This window comes from Coturnix japonica, chromosome 1, assembly GCF_054131305.1.
Source record: "Coturnix japonica strain WE chromosome 1, WE-NBRP24, whole genome shotgun sequence".
Lineage (NCBI taxonomy): Eukaryota > Metazoa > Chordata > Aves > Galliformes > Phasianidae > Coturnix > Coturnix japonica.
The window spans coordinates 149,023,747-149,044,215 of record NC_140663.1 but is presented as its reverse complement, the minus strand read 5'-3'; the positions used below and the strand labels follow the sequence as shown (position 1 = coordinate 149,044,215).

Genomic DNA, 20,469 nt, shown 5'->3' with positions numbered 1-20,469 from the left:
TGATTTTTTTTCAAAGGTAGAGTTTGAGTCAAATTAATTTTTGTTGAATTCTAGGGAAGTTCAAGAGAGACATTTTGCATAGAAATTTAAAATTAGTATACAATTTCATTTTTCTTACTTGAAAATTGGTGTAACATAATAGCTTCTTTCTGTGCAGTTAACCTATTAAAAACAACTAGTTCTATATTTTTTTCATGCAAATTTATGTTTGTTTTTCCTTAATATGCCCTTATTTCTTGTTTGTTTATTTGTTTGTTTTTGTTTTTTTTTTCCATCAAAAAAATCCCCTCTGAAACTGAGAATATCTATTTCAAGATAAGTTAGCTGAAAATATGGAGGCAGTTTGTAATATCCAGCTGTAACTGAATTTATTTAAATATCATGTAAACCAGTAGGCTCTAGTGGCTAAATGTAGCCATGTTAATATATCACAAGAACATTTGATAATGCGGATGTGCTCTACAGGATTACCATCATTGATTTTCCACTTGATTATCTTTAAAAAAAATTATCTGCTAAATAAGCATGTCAGCTTTTCAGAGGACTGTGACTGATGTTTTATGAACAAAGTTGTTGACAGTATGGGGATCCTTGTTTATCATCTCAGCCTGACTCCCTCAGAAATGCCATCACTTAATCAAAAGCATATGCCAAATTTAGACTGATAATTTATTTAAAGAAGGGTGAATATTTGGGTTGATGTTGAAAAGACATAGATATAATGAATGGGAAAGCATAAGTATACTGAACCTTTAAAATAGGAATTTTGAGCTCAGAATCATTTTTAGGAATGAGGTCAGTCATTGGTGGGGGTTTGGGGTATGCTATTCTATAAATCTTATTTTGGGATATTGTGTTTTATTTTGGAGAATCCCAGAAAGCCTAAAATTTCATTCTGAGTTACAGAGCTATCAATTCTTCATTCTCAGGACAAGCAGGAAGGCATGAAGAATTTGACACATAAAGCTGTCTTCCTCTTAATTTCCTAGTTATGCATAATTTAGATGCATGCTTTGGTAATATTTGCAAAAGATTTGTAGGTCTGAACTGTAGATATGAGAGCAAATTGGAATTTAGCACTCTTTTGCATACTACTCAATGTCATGATATGTTTGGTATTCAGATAGAACTGGGAGCCAACAGAACCTGGGCAGCAAAATCAGGGTACAGTGGCTAGGAGATTTGGTGGGGAGTTTGGCTCTAAATTCAATCAGGAGGAAGAATGACGTGCTGCCTACTATCCCAACTTGCTCTGTACACAAAGTACAGCTGATCAGCTGCTCTAAATTTCTCTTGCTAAACTCCTGGCAATAAAAATATAAGATTAAAAAAAAAATTATAAAGATCACTTCTTCATGCTGGTAAAACATTTTGCTTGTATAAAGGTGGCAGTCCTTGTACATCATCAGCAAAGCCACTCCCTGCTACAGCTCTGACAAGAAGTCAGATGGTACCAGATCTGCAGCCTCATGGAAGATCAGTGAAGATCAGCAAATTACTGTGTGTTCCTGCAGGCATTTGAACTGCAGTACTTTGAAGCCAATTTTACCTTTGTAAAAGATGTAGTAGTTTGCCATCAGCGTGGTAGCACAATATTAGAGGAGAAAAATACATTATTTTACTTTTGCAAGGAAATATCATGGTGGAAAAGGAATTTTTATCTGACTAGATGGCAAATGAATATTCTGCAAAAATATTAGAAGTTACACAGGTAATTTCTAGAATATTGCTTTACGGGGGGACATTTTTCATACTAACAGGGAAACATTAGGAGCAGATCTTGGAAAATAGTAATCATAATGCTGAGTTATGCACCTAAGTCCCATTTATATTTAATAAAGGAAAATTGTGCTCTTAGACTCACAGCAGACAATATGTTAAGTTTGAAAACTCAACTGAAAAAGTCAAACCATTGTGTGTATGTGTTTCTGACACTGAGGTAGGCAACTTCAGGATCTACCTGGATGCACACTGCCTGTGCATTTAGTGAAGATAGTATTTTACTTGCTTATCACCAAGTGCAAAGTAACTTTCAATCCACTCTTCTCCATTGTCTCTAAAGTCAGCATAATAGTTCTATCTAATTTTAATTGCTGGAAATTTTATTATATGGTTGTCTCTGCTTCTAGAAAGATTATTCTTTCTCTTATTGCTGATATTATGCATCAGATAATAAAATGATATTTAGCACCTCAGTCCACTTTCTGTGCACAATTTTTTTAATCCTTTGACTGATGATAACTCTCCCGGAATTTCTTAAATTAGATGAAAAATCTCATTTTTTTCCATATTGCATGCTAGTGAAGTTTAAAGAAGAGAGCTAATAAAGTTATAGTTCGCCTTCACACTCAGGAGGATTTAATGTACATGGTAGGAGCTGGACCTTCAGCCAGGTCATTTGAAAACTGCATAGTTTAATTTTGGAACTTTAAGGAGAATCTCCATCAGACTTAGGCAGTTATATTTGCTTTAGGAAAGAGTATGCTTTGTAGCCTTCCTAATAGAAATAACTTCTTATAAAAGATGCTTGTTAAGCATATTAAATTGTGTTACCATGGATGATGGCAGATGTCAAATTACCAGTATTAGTTATTGCTTGTTTATTTGTATTACTTTGCTGGAAGGTTTGAGGTGAACATAGACAGAAAGGCTAAAATAACTTCAAAAAGTCTTCTGTTTAGTGTTCATTCTATGCAACTGCCTGTATCTTTTAGAGTATTACTGTTCTGCATGGTCTGACTAACCAAAGAACAGGATTTGCCATGCTCTTTGATCTCTTCAAAATATATTGAAATCTGAAATCAAGTTCTTTGCCTGAGTTTGACTTCACTGGCAACAGTGAGCTGAATAATTTATTAGGATATAGAGTCACCCTAACATCACCTGAGAAATTATGACATGTCTTCTGAATGGACCTAGCTATGTCTGGCAAATAAATGAGCTATGAAATCTAATATGGATAAAAGAATGTGGAGTAAAAATGAAGAAAGGGGTTTTTTTGTTTGTTTTTTTCTTTTTGTTTTCTTTTCTTTAAAAAAAAAAAAAAAGAGAGAGAGAGAGAGAGAGAGGGAGAGAGAGAATAAATAGAAAAAAAGAATTCCAGCTAAAACATTTACAGAGGAAACAACCCTGTTTGATTAAGAGGCTGTACAAAATGCATATATTCTGATATGAAAATGCACAATTTTTATTTTAAAAAATTTAGAAGGCACAACTAAAATATTTTGTTGGTAGCAGTATTGAAGAACTTTTTGAATATCTTGCCAATAACTCAAAAATACTTCTAACAAACAAACAACAACAGCAACAAAACAAACAAACAAAAACACTATAAATATCCTATCATTTATTTCCTTTGTATTAATCACATAGGTTAGAGGTTTATTACATATTAATATTAGGTACAATTAAGTCTGTTTAACACAGAGACAGATGCCAGATGTGTATGCATGTAACAGTTACAGAGGAAGCATATGCAGAGTATCAACTCTACAAATAGTCAGGCTCCCTAGGTGCTCAACAGTTTTGAAGCTATGGGAGGGAATGTTTTTATGTTAGAACATTTTCCCTTGGTGGTAGCAAATTAACTGCCTTGTATCCATCTTCAGCTGCAACTGCGAAGTCACTTGAGAGCTTACAAATAAGTTTAGCGCTCTGCTAAACTGTGTCTTAGATACCTGAGAAGGAAATGTACCATGTGCGTGTTTTAACAGATGAACTGAAGAAAATGATAAAAGCTTGATTTTTTGCTTCCCGTAAGACTATTCTTTTATATGTTAATTCCTCACTGAATTTGTGCAAGGTCAGCCTGAGCCACTGAGCCTTGATTTCAAATACAGTACTTCACATAACAATTTTTTGTCTTTCTGGGAGTTAAGGCAATCATGAGATTCAGTTTTCTCCCCTTCTCATTAGCAGTGATACTGGAAATTAAAGAAATTTGTGGAATTTTCTCTTGTGTTTTCTTTCCAAGAGAACAAAAAAGCTGACAGGAGTGGCAACCACTTAAATGAAGTTATGGTGGAAGATATGCATGAAGCTGTAAATGAAGTAAATATCATGAGGATATCTTCATATAAAGGGAAAGGTCTTAAAAACACTCAAAACTTAATCCTATTTTGCAGCATTTTGTAGCATGTCTGTCCTATTTCTAGGGGTATAGCATCTCCATCATCTCTGCACAGTAACAGTATTTTAAAGGAATTTAACAAATAGGCACTGGATGACATATTCTGAATTCTTCAGAAGCTTTAAAGGTAGCAGCTACAGCTACTACTTGCTTTGGAAGAAAGTGTTTAATTTATCTATTACCTCACTACTGGGTTTCCTTCGAAGGGTCTTTGTACAAGTAATTTGAGGGCACTTGTAAGAGCAATTACATTGACTTATCTGACTTGGTGGTGGTGTTTGTAATTAGCTTTTAAGTCTACTTCCAGAACGGAAACACATTTCTTATAGGAATATGGCGCCAGTGGAAGATTTCCAGAGACCAGGAAAATAACTTCTAATGTTCAGAAGACTTTAAAAGTGAAGATATTAGTGAAAATATTGAACACATGATGCCAACATCTTTGGAAATAGATCCTAAATTATCCATTTTTCTTAAAGATATGTTTGGTCGTGTCACAGTCCTCTAACATCAGTACAACCAATGAAGCTGTAACACATGCAAAGATGACAAGTAAATTTATGACTCTCAGTTGAGCAGCTCAGCTGTTGCAAATAACTGTAACTTCCAGGAGAGATTTTCTGTATTAGTGTTGCTAATATATAGAGTCTCCTTGATCCTTGAAATAGAAGAAAGTGATCTTGAAAGCAGGGGTTTTGATGAAGTATCTGGGGAAATGAAGACATGCATACCCTGAAATCATCTTCAGTACCTTTTGGAGATTCATTTACAGTTCATGGAGAACTTGAAAATATTTTATTCTATCTATTTACATGTACAATTTTCCTTACCAAAATATTTATATTTAGAGAGACAAATTTAAAACATGTCCCTTATTATTCCTTCTGATTGATTTAATTAAAGCACCGTGCAGGCAGAAAGCTGAGGGGGAAAGCATTATGAAACTCCAGTTCCTAAAAGAGTGCGGGTGCTCCTTAAATTAGCACAAGGGTATTCCCATTCTGAGATCTCGTTTGAAGGTGGTGATAAAACATAACACGAGCAATCTGCTAAACAATAGTCTGGGGCACCATCTAATCAAACAGTAATGAATATGCTACTTATCATGGCACAGGGAGACTCCATATGAAACTGTTCAATTACTTATTTTCTTTTCCTGGGAAGGCATTTCTGTCTCTCTGTGTCCAAACAAGAGTTCTTGAAGATGACTGAACCTCTTAAGTTGTTTTTTAGTTCTGAGACAAAAAACGTTCTCCCTCTTGCTCCATCAGATGCATTGCACCTCCCATGAAGTCCAAAATGTAAGACATTTATATCAGCCTTTTGAAGTAAGGAATATTACCCAGTGGGCTTTTTCATCTATCAGTATAAAACAGACATGGTCTCATTTTGCCTTGGTAAAGGAGATTTTAACTGTAAATCCAGGCATGCTGGCAGGAATATGGAGGAAGCTGTATTCATTTTATCTGTTTATTTATTTGTTTGTTTGTTTGGTTATTTATTTATTTCCCCCCACCAATGTAGCCAGATTTTGAATGATTCAGCATGAGTATAGCCTTTTTTGTGTGTGTGTGTGTGAGGAATTCTGCAAAGGAGAATAGCATTTGGAAAGCTTTCATATGTTGATTCAGTATTGGACAAAATCAAGCTCCCATACAGAACCTGATATTCTTCAATTCAATAGAATTCACCTATATTCAGAATGTAAACAGAGCCACTGAAACATATAGAAACAGATTTTTTTAGAAGCCTGTTTTTCCCCTCAGTTTCACCCTCATCAGTCAATGTCTGTAAACAAGTTGTCACATCCAAAATTGAGACAAGCTTACAAAGCAAAAAACTTAGCGTTTTGTAATTAAAGATTTGTATGCTGAGATAATTGGCAACTGGTGAGGAAGGCTCACCAGTATAATATATAGCTAATCAGTGATGGTTTGGCAGTGTGACAAAAGGGGATTCTGTATTTAAATTATGTAGGTTTTACATTGATATTTTCAGGAAATGTCAACAGCATGGTTATATTTTCATTAACTTTGTCTTTCTTTCCCATACATTGCTTTTGTTTCTTACAGTCACATATTACCTTGTCTCTGAATGTACTATCTATCATTATTTGTATAGGATGCAGCAACATAGGGTTGCTTAATTTCTGGATTCCTAAACATCACAATACAGTATACAGTGCTAGCTTTTACTAAATATCAAAAATTAGATATGGAAATTATTGATATTAGAGTGTCAGTACTGATATAATCTCACTGTAAAAGCTGTGGAACTGCTTTGATTGAGTAAGAAAATATATAAAAAATATATTCCTTTTAGCAGATCCTCAAACCTATTTCCTTGTGCTAATCACTGCAGTCTCATCACTTTTATATTCCAGGAAGCTGCTTTTGGGCTCTGCAAGATTAACTGTTTAAAACCATGAACATGTCAGGTCACTACAGTTGCCCCGTAGACTGCTAAGTGCCAAGCTGGCATAGACAGTCCTTGTATATTCCTGCCTGCAGCACTGGATTTGGAAAGGTTTTTATGTCAAGATGGGGAAAAAGCCAAAATATCTTTTCATGACTGCCATATGGTCCTTTTGCTTCAAATTATAGAGGGTACCAGTCTGACTTATAGGTGAACTTTAGTAGCCAAAACTGGGTGTCCATTCTCAGCCTCTCTTTCTTCTTCAATAGGAAGAAATTACTACTCAGAGACACACTTATTTCCCTCACAGCTACCCCAGCAGATAGGAAAGCAGATAATTAAGCACCCAGAAGAATCTCATCCCCTTTTTCTGAGTGATTTTGTCAAGGCACTGCAATAGAACATAAGCAGGAGTTTCTAAGGCAACTCACCTCCCGTTAAGGTTGTTGAGGGTCGTTGAGTTGTCCTTTGCCTTTTCAGTGCATGGTGCTGTGTCCATTGTCTGCTATAAAAGGCTGCATTTGTACAGTCACAACTGAGAAGCATATGGATAAATGTGAAAGGCCATGGGCTATGCCCAGAACATGATAGAAATTGTTTTTGTGCTTTGGAAGTTCTGACAATGTTGGGAATTTTGGAAGCAGAGCCTATTCCTGTCTGTGACTCACAGGTCTGATTTGCCTCCAGAACAGCAAGGCAGAGGCCAAAGACCCATTGTTGGGATCTGTGGACCAGCCCGCTGTGAGGATGGAAAATTTTCAGGTAATGAAAATGTTTTCTTTCTCTTATACTGTCTTTAAATAGAAATATATGATTTCAATTAAATTATAAATATGAAGCATGTTTATGTAATATATATATATATATGTTAAATGTTCTGTAGTGCTTATTGTATTATTGCTGTGTTCCTCCAATATTTATGGTCTGGGAAAACTGAACTAGAATTAAATCCATAGACTTACCAGCTTTTTTTTTTTTTTTTTTTTTTTGACTTTAAAATGCCTTATCCCATGTCAGTGTCAGAAATATATTCTATTTATCCTCTGTCCAAAAGACAAGCAAGTAAGCAACCAAGAAAGCAAACAAGCAAACAAACAAACAAACAAAAAAACAACAGGAGAAAACTTTGTAAGGATTATAGGTCTCAAATCCTTTGTTTTAGTATCAGACCACAAAATTCAAGAGTTTTTTAAAAGTGACATTCTGTTCTTATTCTACTGCCAGTCATACTGCTAATCTGAGCTACATAATTGCTTTGCCTAACTGAAAGGAGCCTTGAAACAGACAAGCCAATATAAATACTCAGAATGGCGACAGCTCTGTTTAATAACAGCAAGCATGTGTATAGAAGTATTTGTTTACCTCTGCTCGTTTATGTCAAAATCAATTGTAATTAAACAGGAATCCAACCACAGAAGAAGTACTTTAGCTGATTGTTCTTGTCAGAAGTGTCATATAGCCACAGTCCTTAGGACATGTGAAAGAAGCGCATTATTTTCCTCCTGTGATAAATATCTACATACCATCCTCCCAGTTCCTCAGTAAAGGCAATTGTCTGTCTCAAATCAAGATGTTTTCAGGTATATTACAGGAATTACAGAAGTTCTGAAAGGCCAAGTTATTTATATTCTCTCTTGGACATGAGGTGTTTATTGTCCATCTGTTTATACATATGTACAGAAAATACAGGCCAGGTCTATTTCAAGTTATTAAAATATACAAAGCACATTATTCTACTAACCTAAAGGAAATACTGTTCCTCTCAATGCCCTACCTAATATGTTTGTGGTCAGACCAGAGAAATATACAATACAGAACATATGCCTTAGTTCATTATTGAGTGAGTTTTAGTGGAAATATTTTCAGCAATGAACACACACACAATCAAGGGTAAAATGATAGGGATTCAGTGTGAACTGTATCTATGTATTCAAATGTTAGTCTTTTTCTTTGAAGAGTAAAGCAAGGGTCAGTAATATGTAATATGTGGATCACTGCCCACTGTGTAATGCAGTGAAGAACAGAATATTTCAAGGGTGAAGGTGGATAGCAGTGTGCAACTCCAATCTTCAGAAAGAATATACACTTATAGGGATCAGTCCTCAATTGTATTTTTAATTTGAAGCTGTTTTCACTGAGGCATCCCAGAGAACCATTCCTGAAATTTACTGCTTATTTTTTTGCTTGACTATTTCAGGTATAGAGATGCAGCTTTATATTCCAAAGCACCATATTCCAGTGGTGTTACACAAGCTTGTAGGAATAATTAACAGACCCAATGCACCAAAGACAGAAAAGAAGAGGGGGAAAAAATAAAACAAACATCTTTTAGAAGAAGCTTTTAATGTGATAGTAAAAACTAAGTGTCACCTGCTGAGAGAAAAGCAGTAAATGAGTAAGACACCTGGAAAAATAATTGGCATTGTCTAGGACAATCAAACGTAACAAAATGTTCACTGTTATTTATGTATTTATTTATACAATAAATATACACTGCTATTTATGTATTTTTTTATACAAATACTAATTAAATCTTCACTGATGAGCTTGTGTTCATAAAGAGGAACATTTTGTGAGCTCTTGGAAAAGAATGCACATGAATGACTATTTACCAAGTCAAATCTTATAAATTATGACCTCTATTCTGTCTTTGCTTCAAACACAATTTGATAAAAGCAATTACAGATTTAGGGAGGAAAATGATTTTATATATGTATGCATGTATATGTCCAGGACTGTGTGTAGGTAATATATACATAATGCACACATGCATTTTAAATCTGATTTTCATTATGCTCAAACCTTCACATTGCATTATATGGTGTACCTCTATACAGACCACAGTGTTCTTCATCTTTCATGATATATTTCTTGGAAATGTTTATGTGGTGAGTTTTTATGTACAGGGTTTTTTTTTTTACTTTTTATTTGCTTTGCAGCTTCATGTATGTGTGTGTGCAATTAAAATTAGGTTCCAATTTAATTGGAAAACAATTTATGAAGTCAGTTTGGCTACTGTGAGTCACTGTTGCTTTTTCCTTTTCTTAAGGCAAAAAATTACATATGTCTTTGTTATCATTATGCAAATTTTATGTGATTAATAAATGCAATTGCAATATGTCAGTTTTAACCACTGAAGGAAGCCAGATATCCAAAGCATTAACTGATTAATTAGTAAAGTATATTTACAGTGAAGTCAGTACTTGTATTTAAAGGTATTCATTGTATTTATGGGGAAAGAATAGGAAATTAACGGTAGCACAATAAGAGCATCTTTTGCATCAAACTTAATATAGAATGCAGATGTTAATTACCAACTTCTCTGGCAAGGCAGAATAAAATACATATGTCATAGGTTACACCAAAATACATACCTTGCATTGACATTTGCATTTTTTTCAACATACTTCTTTTCCTAAACCATCTTAAATTTCAGTCCAGTAAAAGTTTCCTATCTAGGTGACTGTTGTTTCCAGACAGCTTCTTTCTTTTTCTTTTGATGGCAGATAATTTAGCAGTTCTATTTTCGTGTGTGTTCTCCCTGAAGTGCATGAAGTACTTCTGACTGTTTACCCTTAGAGCTCCAGAGAGTTTGGAAAACCTCTAGGCTGCTTCTGTTTATTGTACACACTTGCACTGTTAAAGGTTTATTTTCAACACGAGGGAGACAAGCACAGAAATAAAGACCAGTGGTGCATATCTCTCTACCAGCGCATCTTGATGTACAGTGCTGTGTTTGACCTATTTAATGTATATATATTTATATATGTACCTTTAAATTTCTTCAGTTTTCTCACTAACACTAATTTGGCCTTTGGTGGTGATAGTTCATTTCATATTTGGAATTTCTACTGCTAGTACTAAAGGGCCTGTTTGATTTTCCTCAGTCTGTTCTATGTAGCAAGCAAAATTACAAGCTAATAGTGAGATGAGTGGCTTATAATGTATGATAATCAATATCTGAAATCCATTTCCCACAATGTGACACACACACACAAAAAAAAAAACAACAAAAAACATGAAGTGAAAGGCACAGATTTTCAAAACCAGAGTACAAAAGCTCATGAACCTGCTTGAATAGGTGGTTTTCACTTCAAGGTCAATCAGGATATTTTTCTTCACAAAACTGCCTTCCTGTTTGGCTAAGTATTTATTCTCTCACTGTCAAGGTGCTTGAGGATCAGAAATGGAAAGTTAGTCAATACTATGAGTATGAATGCAATCCTGCTTTAGCAAATGCAGGAAATGAGAAGGGGAAGGAAGTTGTGACATGCAATATGCATAAAATACATGCTATATGTTAAATATTTCTTCTACTTAAAGAGACTGCCAGCAAACTTTGTATTTTTATTGATGTCAATGAATCATGCAAATACGGTAAGTTATCTTCATATTCAGCATATGTGTGCATACATGAAATAATAAATTCAAATCATAGGAAATAACTCGGTGAAAAAATTAAACAAATCAGTCTTGAAAACCGCAAAGCAAAGTTTTTGGCACACTACTAAGTACCTAAAGTAGTTAATGTGTTTCAAGTGACTAAGAACTTATCTTCATCTTGCATCTCAAGTTTGTTCATTACAGTCTTAGTTCAAGGAATAATTTTATTAATACGGTACATTCACAATTTAAAATAATATTGGAGAAATGAATCTCCTATTTCTTAAGTTGTTCAGTTCTGCATTTTATATGTTTGTAGGTTACTCTGAAAGTAATACCTCCTATTTATTTTGGAAACTGTAACAGATACAAAGAATACAGTAACACTATTTGGAAATGCAAATTTGAAGCTACAAAACACTATTTTTCAAAGCAGACACCGCCATTAGCTATGCATTTTCACCAGTGATAAAGAGACTGCATTCCATGCTCATAAAAATGTGTACAACGATCCAGAATGTGATTTGTCTTTCATGTCACTGTCACCACTGCTGAAATCTAAGACCTGTCATCGTACTGTGCTCATACTCACTCCTTGATTTCAGTAGCCATTCCATAAGCACTGATGAATATCAATGGGAGCAACTTTCTCTGCATGGAGTTCAATAAAACCCAATTGTTTCATCTGCACATTCGTGTCAGACATCATTTTGTCAGGGTGTCTCTCTGCTGCCATCTGTCACAGAGCAACAAAATGCAGTGAAATATTGGCAGGGAGCTTTAACCTCTATTGCCATACCATCAACTGACACTGGCCTCTGATGTCATGGACCAAGGTAGTAAAATAGGAGATACTACTTTTGAAGCAGCCTATATACATGTAAATATTGAAAAGTAGAAAGTAGAAAATTAAGAAAGATAATTTTAAGACACATAAAATTAGAGGCCAAAAGGCTGTAAAAAGTGTGATCTCTCAGTGCATTAAATATGGTTATCATGTTTTACAAACAGTGCTACATCCTATTTATTTATTTATTTGTTTATTTCCTATGAGATATAGTGGAAAAAAGATGATTTCTGCTTTCATGAAATAATTTAAAAGAGAGCAAAGTGACAGGGAGAAATATTTGCTCATTGTTTATGCAGTTCAGAGCATTTAACAGCAGCTAAGAAATACATATTTTTTTAATTTTTGATTTTGTTTAAAGAAACAGAAATTATATATTTTTTAAAAAGATGCAAAAGATAGATAAGTTTGCAAAACAAAACAGTTAGCAAAAGTAAATTAATATCTTAGAGAATCCTTTAAAAGGACCAAAAACTCAGCATTACTCAGCATTGTCATGAATTCCGTATAAGAGTAAAATAATTTCAGATTGGTTAGAGAAAATCCTAAATTAAGGAGTTACTATTTATCGTTACTATCTAGATCCACTTTTTAAGCCAGAGGCTATCTATGCTTATCACAAATCCACTCTGTAGAATTCAGAGGAAGAGAAAAAACATCAGAAACAAAACAAAGGAAATATTTACAAAATCTAAAATTCCACAATTATTGTAGAAAGGTCTTGGTTTGCATTGCCCTTGGAGCACTATTTTAGTTTTTGTTGTTTATTTCTGTTGGATTTCTATGCATAATAAAACCTAACCAGATTTCAGATTTTATTATCTACTGCCCATTCCCTGTTAAAACTTGAAACCTTCCTCTCCAGTATTCTTGCTCTATGTCCCATTTAAAATATTTCAATTAGATTCTCTTTTTATACAATAGTTTACATTACTTTTTTTTTTTTTTTTTTTTTTGCACACCATGGAAGCTGTAGAAAACTAGATGCAAAAACCATAGTAGGGATAGTAGGGGTGAACTAATGGTTGGAATGAGGTGTCTAAATTGTCCTTTACGTGTATGAAATAAGCAATTAAGCAATTGTCATTAAGTAATTGTCTCACATATGTTGTGCCTGCAGGCGTGAGTGCCAATTCCATCGTGTTCAAGTGAAGCAAAATCAGAATTTTTCCTAGTTCTGTCAGTGCATTGCAGTCTTAGGGCTGGGAATATATTTTCATCTTGTTTTTTGTTGTGACTACTTCAGCTTGTATTGTATGCTAAAATAATTATGAAGCTTGCTTACGTTTGGAGATCCCCTATAAATTTTGTTTTTAAAGCATGTATGTTATATTCTCTACCTCAAAAATCACTCTGTATCCTTCTCTAACTGTACTTCATTCTCTCTTGCTTTTCCTATTTCTTTTCTGAAAGTCTTATACCATATACCATTCTTAGATTTAAGGAAAGTAGGAAGGAAGGAAGGATTTATGCCAAATGACTTTTTTTTTTTTTTTTAAAAAAAACTGTATTAACGACTCACAGATCTAAGTGAATTTTGAGTTATATATTATTTTCTTATCATGATAAGTAACTAAATATACTTAGATTTAAAACCAGACAAGCCCATAAAATAAACCAAGGCAAAACATAACAAAACACAGACACACACAAAATAAAAAATCAAAACCCCTCCTCATTGCAATCTCCCTTCAGTCAGGAAGTTGTAGAGTGCAATGAGGTCTCCCCTGAGCTTCCTTTTCTCCAGACTAAACAATCCCAGCTCCCTGAGCCGCTCCTTGTAGGACTTGTTCTCCAGACCCCTCACCAGTTTTGCTGCCCTTCTCTAGACACATCCCAGGGCCTCAGTGTCTGTCTTGTATTGAGAGATCCAAAACAACACAGTACTTTAGGTGCGGCCTCACTAGTTCTGAGTAGAGATGGGATGATTACCTTCCTGCTTCTGCTGGCCACACTATTTCTAATGCAGGCCAAGATGGTATTGGCCCTCTTGGCTACCTGAGCACACTGTCAGCTTATGTTCAACTGAGCATGAACCAACATCTCCAGGTCCCTTTCCTTTTTACAGTCCTATGTTCATAAGTCATAATTCAGAAGTGATTCTTCTATGTCAGGTTTCTGCAGTGCAACTCTCCATGAATCTAGTGGTTACTTACAGACATCATAATATGTCTATAATGTGGGTTATTTTCTAATTTAAAAAGATTATGATCAGTTAGAATTTGTCCTGTAATCTGTTCAAGAAGTTTGCTCAGCTTTCGTCAAGACCTGTTGTGGATGTCTCTGTGAATGTGTATAATTAATCCTGACATATACGTGTACACCTGCATATTTATAGTATTTGGGGGTGATTTTGTTTGCTTGTTTGTTTTTAAAATCCAACTGGAATTTAAGGCATTTTGTATGTACTGAATTCTTCAAATAAAATTCGGAAGCAATATGTCCACTCTGTTGATCAAAATACTTAATAGCAACACGTGGTTGATCAAAACCCAGAGATAGTAAAAGGATTTTTGGGGTCAGCATTGACTGGAGAGTACTGAAAAATTCAAGAAAGAAGTGAGGATAATTTGCATCATAGTTGTGCATTCCTGAAAAGAAAAAAAAGAAAAAAGAAAAATACATACCAACATTCACAAAATCCATGATTTAAGTGTATTTCTAGAATTTTCCTGCTCCCTGAAATTGAATTAGAGTCATACATACAATTTCAAAATAGTAAGTAGTGACCCAAACATATTCTGTTAGTTCAAAAGTACAGTCAAATAAGGTTTTAAAAGCATTGTAGGATGGGAAGTATTAAAATTTATGTTCTAGAAATGTAGTGAATTAAAAAGAATAAAAAATAAAAATAATTTTAAAAAACTAACTGTATTTTTTGAAAGAAATGAGAATATAGAAATCCTACAATCATTATCATTTCAAATAGTATGTCACGGTTTGTCATTCTTCCAAATTGTATGTATTGAGCAAATCCATTTTCAGTTATTGCACCATAACAAAAAATGGTAAAGCTGATTATATGATCCATACTCATGTCTAATAAAATTGCAATATGCAATTTTTGACAAGCTTATATTTAATGCATTCTGATGGAAAATTCTAGTTCTCAGTTCTCAGCAGGAAAAGTAGGCTTTTTAAGAAAACCTTTTTATTTCGTGACTGTCATACAACATAACAATTACAAAAGAAACGGAGGTGACAAAAATGAAAAGCCAGCTTGCTGATTCTTGTGAAGTGTTTGTATTTCCAGAAAGGCAGTCATTGCTCAGTTATTTGATTTGAAAAATTAATCCTGATAATGCCTTTTGAGTTCTTTAAGTACTGCTCACTATTTTCTAGGATGAGTTTTACAGAACAAAGCCTAACAGATTTCTACAGCAGATTAGTTTACAGCTGAAGCTCAATTCCACTGAGAATGATTCTCTAATGACCCCTTTTTACTTCCACTGGGCTGGGAGAATGCTTTAATACATGGAGAATAGCATTAAATAAATCTAATGTCTCAACTAGTAGATCTATGCCATCCTTCTGAAATACTTTAATTATAGCTTTTCTTTTTCTCCATAATTATGAAACCAGATGTCAAGTCCATCATCAAGTTGATCACAGATACTTCATTAAAGGAATCCACTTATAACGAGAGTTTTTCTCTTTTCCTTTGTTTTGCAGAACAAGAAGAATGTGTTAATTGCACAGATGAATGCAGAGTGCTTGGTCATTCTGACAGATGTTGGATGCCACAGTTCCCTGCAGCCAGCCAGGCTGAGAATGCAGATTATCGCACAAATCTCTTTGTACCCACAGTTGAAGCTAATGTTGAGACTGAGACTTACGAAACTGTGAATCCCACTGGGAAAAAGACTTTTTGTACATTTGGGAAAGACAAGAGAGAGCACACTATTCTCATTGCCAATGTTAAACCTTATTTAAAAGCCAAACGTGCCCTGAGTCCTCTACTTCAGGAGGTTCCCTCAGCATCGAGCAGCCCAACCAAGACATGCATTGAGCCTTGCACCTCAACAAAAGGACCTCTGGATGGTTGTGAAGTGAAATCAGGAGCCTTGGCTGAACCAAACAGCCAGTACTTGTCAACTGACAGTCAGTATCTATCACCTAGTAAACAGTCAAAAGACGCTCCCTTTATTACATCAGATCAGATGGCTAGGGCCTTTGCAGATGTGCATTCCCGAGTGAGCCGAGACTCAAGTGAGATGGACTCTGTTCTGGAGCAGTTAGACCGTTCAGCCCGGGATCTAGGCAGGGAGTCGGTGGATGCCGAGGAAGTTGTGAGAGAAATAGACAAGCTCTTGCAGGACTGTCGGGGGAATGACCCTGTGGCCATCAGAAAGTGAGGGGGAAAATAAGGACAGGCTGGCAGTTACGTTCCTCTTCTGCTGACTAAAACTAACTAAATAAAAAATAAAATCCCCTGGCTGTAACAGGAATGATTTACAAGAATGAAGGAAGACCAATGCTGCTTTAAGGCTTTTAGTGAACATCTGAAGTGCCCACGAGTATGTTCTTTTCACTGCTCTTTCTTTTTGACAGATAACACTGGTTTCATTTTGACCAAACTTTCATTAGGACAGAGTCAAGTAAACAAAGAACTGTACAAATGAAAAAAAGACGGTACCATTTTGACAATCTGATAGGAAAGTGGAATGGAAATACGTCTGATACTTTAAGACTGTCCTCAATAGCTGATGCTGACTTTACTGTTTACGTATAAACCCCAAGAAAAAACAGGGTTGAATATTTCTGTTCTGTGGTGGATTTCCAGCAATCACCACAGGCTTCTACAGAAAGTCCTAAAAGAGTTCTTGTAGTAGTCCAAGCGACGCCAAACATTAACATTCAAATAAGGGAGGAAAGGAAAAAAAAAAAAAAAAGAAAAAACAAAAAAGAAAAAAGAAAAAAAAAAAGAAAAAAAAAAGAACAAGAAAACAAAAACAACACCATTCCAGATCATTATTCAACCAGACATATCCTGATCATCCGTAAAACACTACATATCATATTAAGATTAAATGTAAAATGATATAGTCCATCTTGTCCTGCACACACATCAGCTAATTCACTTGAAAAAGAAGAAAAAAGGATAGTATCTATTTAGCATTTTAGTGTCCAACAAAACTATAAATAGTTAGTGGTAAGTTTAAAAGAAAAAAAGAGGAGAAAAATACCTTTTGAAAAGTTACCTTTCAGGGTAATGCACAAAATAAATTAGCATTCTTAACACTTTTTAATTCATTTGTGGACACTAAAATAGCTCAGGAAACTGAAAATGTCTTAGACATCCACACAAATCACACGATCATATAAATGTGCAAATGTAAGAAGATTCAGTGTGTTTACATCAAATGACATATTTTTATTGATTTATTGCAGATTCAGTGCATATGAGCCAAATTGTTGAGTGTATAAGAGCTATATTGTGTATTTTATTAAATTAATATATAGTTGTGTTGCAAAAATATTTGGGCTTATATTGTAAATGGCAAGTGTTGCCTCAGTAGCTGTCGAACTCTATGAGTTTTGTTTTTTCCTGCTTCCTTTTCCCCATGGATTTTGGGAAGCAGTGCCTCAGAGCAAAGTCTCTTGTTTAATGTATGGTCTACGAAGTTCTGCAGTACATAATCTGTTCAAAATGTGTTTGAGTGAGCTGATGGAGCTAACTGAATGGCCTACAAATATATCCATCAGTCATGGTTTTGTGCAAGTCCTTGTAGAAGCTTTCTATTGCAAACTCATGTTTAATAACAAAAATTACTCTTGAACCAATACCTGAAACTTTCTTATTTATTTTGATTGGTTTTATTTTGTTTTCCCCAAATATGTGCAGCCAGCTTGTTTAGTGTAGGATATTTGATTGACTTTTTAAGAAATGTCACCCTTTTCAAAGTTTTCATATTTAGCTGGGAGATCTGAAACATATGTCTGTGCCAAAACTTGTCAAGGCTTGAGCAGTATTTTCCCTGTTTCTTTAGACTGTGCAATTGCTTCCTGCAGTTCTAATTATATACTGTTTATGTGGGGATATTGTTTCTGGTTTTGTTTTCATTTGTTCTGAAAAATATTTGCAGAATAATTTGGGAGAGCTTCAACTTTTTTACTGTGTTTTCTAAGGGCATTTCTATTACATTTGAAAAATTCAAAATTGCCTTCAGATCAATGTTTAAAAAATCAACCCACGTTCAGGACGAACTAGCACAGAATGAGTAGAAGAAAAAATGTCTAGCTCAGGATATATCCTCTGTATGCTTCAGATACTGTGCTGGACATAAAAGTACAGCACATTGTTTAAAAACAGTGTCTGGGTTTAATTAAACATAATCTCTACTATAAAAACATATAAAAATATTTTATTTAATTTAGTTTGGTAAACTCAAATATCACAAAGCCATACTTTTCATCAGTTCAAGGAATAACATCATCCAACTTTCTCTTTTTATGTTGATATTGCCATTAAATGGTGATTTCACTTAGTCAGTCGTACAATTAATTGTCTTTGGTAGTTGGAAACGCCCATTCCAGTTTGCTCTTAGCTCCTGCTGTTAAAAAAGTCTATGAATACATGTCAGCAAATGATCTTGTACATGTTTTATCAAGCTACTCTCCATGTTTTGGACAATTTATGTAACTAAAATGTGGTGTTGTCTGTGTTATATATATTTCTTTCTTTTTGGCCAGGAGACCCAAGATTGATTTTGCTTGATAGCTTGATAGCTTAAAATTCCATAGTGGAGAGGATTTCTTATTGTTTGAACAGTCTTTTATACGTATTTCTGTGGTGCTCATCACTTCAGTGTCTGTGCACCAAGTCTTTAGCTCTGCCAGAGAGATCCATTATTCAGCAAAATCTAAGCCAGTATGTAAATGCAGTCAAGTGATGGAGATTTGTGTATTTTATAAATGATTTTAACACTGAGTAACTGATTCTACAATTCATTGTATGTCTGAAGACATAAAACCACAATATTCTGAGAAAGGGCTGTGCCAATGTAAGAGGAATTTACCTTAAGGCTCTCTGTCACTAGTGATTTACTAGCTTTAGTTGTTTAACACATTATCTGTATTTAGTAGTGATTATTTATTTACCACTCTGAGGTTATTCAGAATTCATGACTCACAGCTTTATAGTCGAGTTTAGGAAATCTTGCTTTTATTTAATTTGGCCAACAAATGCCTCGTGTTGTAGATCTTTGGCATACTGCTTCCAGTAAGCATACCCCAGATTAAAAAATGTTTCATAATTTAGGGTTGATGCACAATGTATCAACAAACAAGTAGAGCATAAACAATGTGAGTTCTGCTGTTTGAGTCAAAATTAACATGATCATGTGTGAAGGAAGTGTCATCCGAAGTACCACAAACAAAAGAATTAGAACTTTTTTTTTTCTTTTTTTTTTTTTTTCTCTCTCTCTCTTTGATGTCTTTGCAACCACCACTGGAGAAAGAGACAGCAATGGAAGATGAAAAGTTATTTCTCTCATTCCTTATGTACATGTCTTATAAAACTGAAATAAAATATCTGTCACATGACTATAGAGAGAATGACTGAGCTAAGGGAAAGCAAGTTAAAAACCTAATAAAATTGTACTGTACACTGTGAATAGAACATAAGGCATTCTGTTTTATTATTTTTATTTTTTAGATTAATGAAATTGAGGAACTGAGAGTTCCTTAAAAGACTGACCAATCAAATCATGACGTTAAATAAGATCTCTTCTATCCTCCTCTTCTTTCCTGTCATGTTTATCAGGAAAGAGAGTCTTCTTAACTATGATTTTCCACTTGAGGTAATAGGCTTTGAAGTCTAAGCCATACCCAGAAGTCAAAAATTGCACACAGAGGAGCAAGGTATATCATTCAAACAAACTTTCAACTCTTTGTTGCCTAATGGAAGGGAAACTGCTAAGGTCAAAAAGGAGTTGGAAACCGAGCATAATGTGCAACCATTCATTATTATTTAATTACTTTATTTTGAGATTAGGCAATGATTATTATTCCATTAATTCAAGTGGGAGTTTTGGCTATCAAGATTCATTGAAGTGTAGCTGAATGAAAGTTGATTAAGATTTTGACTTCTCTGGCCCAGTAGTGCTACAGGTTGGCGTTCACATTTATCAGTCCCTGTCTCCCCATATGGCTCTAAGTTGCACCAATGACAAGCGAATGACACGTACACACTAAAAACAGAAAAGAAAAGGAAAAAAAAAAAAAGAAAAAGGAAAAAAAAACCACCAAATAAAAGCTAACAAACAAAAAACATCCACAAACAAAAGCAGCATACATTGTATGAATTATTTCAACCGCTATTGTTCAATGGCTGTGTTTAATGTGACCTATCTGGAAAACGAGGACTACGAATAAAAAGCAATTACTAATAGTGGTGTTTCCTGCTTTTGCATTCATTAACACAGAAGAAATGTGTTAAACACTGCATACCACAGGGAGCCTGATGGTAATTACTTTGGAGAAGCAACTTGTGGCCTTGCGGCTGTTACAGCTAGTTATCAGTTTGCCAAAAAAAAATGACAGTTCCTGCTTCATTTATTAGAAATGTGTAACCGTTTTCTCTCAACAGGAAGGTGGTGAAGAGTTTTCATCAAGCTGGGTAGGTTTATCTTATAAGCAGCTGATGTGCTGAATCCCTACAGGCTGTTATTTGCTCACAGATATATGGATCTGA

General features: G+C 34.6%; 1 protein-coding gene across 9 annotated transcripts in view; it reads left to right on the top strand.

The window, feature by feature from the left end:
* The window catches only part of PCDH17 (protocadherin 17), an 85,901-nt gene extending 65,735 nt beyond the window's left edge, over nt 1-20,166 (top strand). For 3 of the 9 annotated variants that reach the window (XM_085554151.1, XM_085554157.1, XM_015851690.3), the window contains exons 5-6: nt 7,232-7,306; nt 15,447-20,166. In XM_085554151.1, coding sequence (XP_085410277.1) covers nt 7,232-7,306; nt 15,447-16,129 — 758 coding nt within the window. In that variant the 3' untranslated portion in view covers nt 16,130-20,166. Of the gene's footprint in view, nt 1-1,385; nt 1,597-7,214; nt 7,307-15,446 lie in introns of those variants that run through there. The other 6 variants (XR_014948566.1, XR_014948570.1, XM_085554171.1 and 3 more) reach the window with 5 other exon arrangements.
* The last annotated feature ends 303 nt before the right edge of the window (nt 20,167-20,469 follow it).